The following is a 3413-nucleotide window of genomic DNA, read 5'->3' on the forward strand; positions in this document are numbered from 1 at the left end:
GAGGCCAAGTGTCTCGTCTGTACCACACTTCTAGTTCAGCAGGAAGTGAGGTGACTATCTAGTTTCTCCTGTCAAGAACCGAGATGCTAGAAAAAAAAACCACAAGTCTGAAACAGTTTAAACACAGGACAAAAAAGGCACATTTTAATATGTACAGCAATGCATTGGGCTATAAGTTTGCCCGACAACTGGAGGAAAAAAAAAAAAAAATCCAGCATATGCTTTTATACTTGCTCAATGGAGTCAGCCTCATTCCTAGCCACCTACCTTTCTGCATCTCTGAATGCTGCAATATACACACACTTCTCACATGAACAATTAAGTCACGAATGTTCACTTAAGCTCCCATGTTCAAGTAATAAAGTTCAAACTTGCATAGCATCTTATGCCACTCAGCCATAAACAGTTAAGATTGCATATTAGCTGGAGTAGCCATCTCTTTCAGTTCAGCCAGTTTTGGCTGGCCACCATTTATCCTCGAGACAGACTGTTTCCTAGAAGTTACCAGCCCTAAAGGATGCCACAAACTTAAAAACAAAAAAAAACCCCCCGATTTTTCCCCTCCCCCCAGCACTATTTGGATACCTTTAAACCAGAAATGTAGAGTGTTGTCAAGAACAGTTTTAAAAATGTAATACTGTTTATTTTTTGCTTCAAAAACATTTCAGCATTCTAAACATACAAAAAAAACCAACAGAACGTTGCAAGTTTGCTTAAGTACAGAGTGTTTTTGAACTTCAATTGCTGCACTTGCTCTTCACTTCGTTGACAATGAAGAGAGGTCTACAGTTTCAGTTTAAAAACTACCGCACTTAACTAAAAAAATCCATACACTTCTCATGCCAGCTGAACCCCCTTCCACAACTAAGAATGGCAGCAGAATGCTATTTCACTATATACAGAAAGACAACTTTAAGCTAAATGGACGCCCACTGTAGTGTAAATAGATCTACCCTCACAGTGCATGCTTCGGGCCATGGCACCCTGTGGAAGGGGACAGCCTTCCAAAGTAAAAATCACTGCTCCCTAAGGCATCATAGCTCTAAGCATGTACCACAAGAATTTGTCTAGTTTTTACAAACTATAGATATGTACAGTTTATAACCCAGGATTTTCTAGCCAATAACCATATAGTAACACCACCTTACAAATTAAAAAAATGCTTGAAACATTTTTAAATGCTTTGTTACACCAACAGCAAAGTGCACAGAGTGAGGAGAACACTAGAGCGCCTTTTCATTTTAAAAATGTTTGGAAATATGTACAACTTTGATACAGTTTCAGGGTGCTCACCAACACCCATGGCCACTTCATGTAAACCAGTTACAATTTCTAGAGCACTTTTAGAAACTACAATGCGATCAGAATCCAAATTTTGTAATTAAGCCTAATGAGGGCAACAGACACCAGCTCAAGTGAGAGGTGCTGCATTTATGGTGTTTCCCCTACTCTATGGTATTCACATGGAGACAAGTATTGTACAGTTTTATTCATCATCGTCTTCTTCATCCTCCTCCTCTTCATCCTCCTCCTCCTCCTCGTCTTCTTCCTCTACCTTTTTCCGAGCAGCTTTGGCTGCCGCGCCCTTTGCACCATCAAACTTTCCTTTAGACTTGTAGTCTGCAACATCCTGCAAAGTCAAGAGGATGTCTTCATTGGCTCCAAGCAGTATGCGTATAAAGCATTTCTATACCCAGACTTAGCCTACAGAAGTACCGACTCTCCAAACCAACCTCCCTCAAGGGAGAGGCAGCTGGCGTAACAGCATGAGCTTGCAGGCCCCAAAGTAGACTGGATAGTGTTTGCATCTCGTGCTCATAGCTTTTTAGGGTTTCTTAAAAAGAGCCAGCAAGAAATTTGCTCTTGCAAGTTAATGGGCATTAAGATATTTAAGTCACTTTAATAGCACTATAAAGTCACTTCTTCAGCAGAGTCAGCAGCCAGTGCTTCACATTATACAGCTACCCACTACATATTCCAGGGAGGAGGAGACTGGACCTGCCTGAAGCTTTCCAGAGGAGAAGCTCCATCATGAGGTCTGATACACCAGTTAGATGGCCACAGAAGTGTACTATACAGCACAGAGCCCACACGCTAGGTCTAGCTCCAACAACCTCTTGTTACCGCACAATTCTTAACAGTCTTTTTGGTTAGGACAAGAAAAAAGTATTTATTCCCCACATCAGTTCTCATTTTAAAGAGACACGTGACTTACAGCCTAGCCTTACCTTTTCATACTTCTCCTTCAGTTTAGCTGCCTTATTATTGTAAGGCTGCTTTTCACCATCACTGAGGTTGTTCCACATTTCACCAAGCTTCTTTGCTACATCCCCAATAGAAATGCCTGGATTTGTAGATTTGATCTTGGGACGGAATTCTGAACAGAAGAGGAAGAAGCCAGACCTTGGAGGAAAGAAGTTGAACATTAAAATGAGCAGCTGATTTAAAAAAAAGGGGAGATCACAACTGGGACAGAAAGACAGAAGAGACTTCCAGCCTTTTTAATTAGCATTCCACCTAAATGATTCACAAGGATTTTTTTCTTGGGGATGTTTTTCAAACATTTGGGTCTACTCATGAAGAGGCCTGGAAAAGCATTTTTTAAAGCAAGGAGTCGGGGGGGGGAGAGGGGGGAAAAGAGAAAGAGAAAGTTGTTTAAAAAGATTTCCACACAAGAGAGACTGAAAATGGCGAATTTTAGAATACTTTGTGCCTCACAGGAATACTTTCATATATTTTCCAACTTCATTATTAAGCGCACCACCACCCTAAAGGAAGTTTCACAACCATCCATCTAGCTACACTAGTTCTACACAAGGTGGAGGACTTCAACTGCCAGAAGTTACATATAGATATGAAACATCATGAAGTCCATTCAAAGTTTTGGGGAATAAAAAGAGATTGCACATACAAGTTTACATCTCCTAGGTAAACAGCTAACTCACAATGGCTAATCTTTGGAGGAAAGACAAGTGCAGCAAAACTACTTACGGTGGTCGTTTGGGTGCATTTGGGTCCTTCTTCTTCTTGCCACCCTTAGCTGGTCCATAATCCTTCATTTCCCTATCATATCGTACCTTGTCAGCTTTTGCCATTTCATCAAATTTGGCCTTCTCTTTGCTTGACATGGTCTGAAAGAAGAAACACTGGATTAGTTAGGCACCCAAGCAGCTGGAGAGTTACCTCAGACAGTATTCCCCAACCAGACAGATTCCCCTGGATGGAGGCCATTTATCAAGGATCTGTTTCTGGTTGAAGCAGCTATTGAGAGAGTGACCAAAATGGGCACAGGTGTTGCTAAAATACATGGGGTGGTGACCTTCTGTTAGAGCCAGGCTGAAAAAGTAGGAAGCACACACCATAGGTTTCCAGTACTTCTTTTTTCCAAGTTGTCATGGGGGGGGGGGGGGGGG

General features: G+C 41.5%; 1 protein-coding gene across 1 annotated transcript in view; it reads right to left on the reverse strand.

Annotated features, from left to right (window-relative positions):
- Positions 1–735: 735 nt before the first annotated feature.
- Positions 736–3413, reverse strand: part of HMGB3 (high mobility group box 3) — a 4915-nt gene continuing 2237 nt past the window's right edge. Inside the window, exons 3-5 of the mRNA XM_019521637.1 lie at positions 2992–3131; positions 2229–2403; positions 736–1630 (exon numbers count right to left, since the gene is read on the reverse strand). Of these exons, the coding sequence (XP_019377182.1) occupies positions 1487–1630; positions 2229–2403; positions 2992–3131 (459 nt within the window). The 3' untranslated portion in view covers positions 736–1486. The remainder of the gene's footprint in view (positions 1631–2228; positions 2404–2991; positions 3132–3413) is intronic.

The sequence above is a fragment of the Gavialis gangeticus genome, unplaced genomic scaffold (assembly GCF_001723915.1).
Source record: "Gavialis gangeticus isolate Ggan-Ray unplaced genomic scaffold, GavGan_comp1, whole genome shotgun sequence".
NCBI lineage: Eukaryota > Metazoa > Chordata > Crocodylia > Gavialidae > Gavialis > Gavialis gangeticus.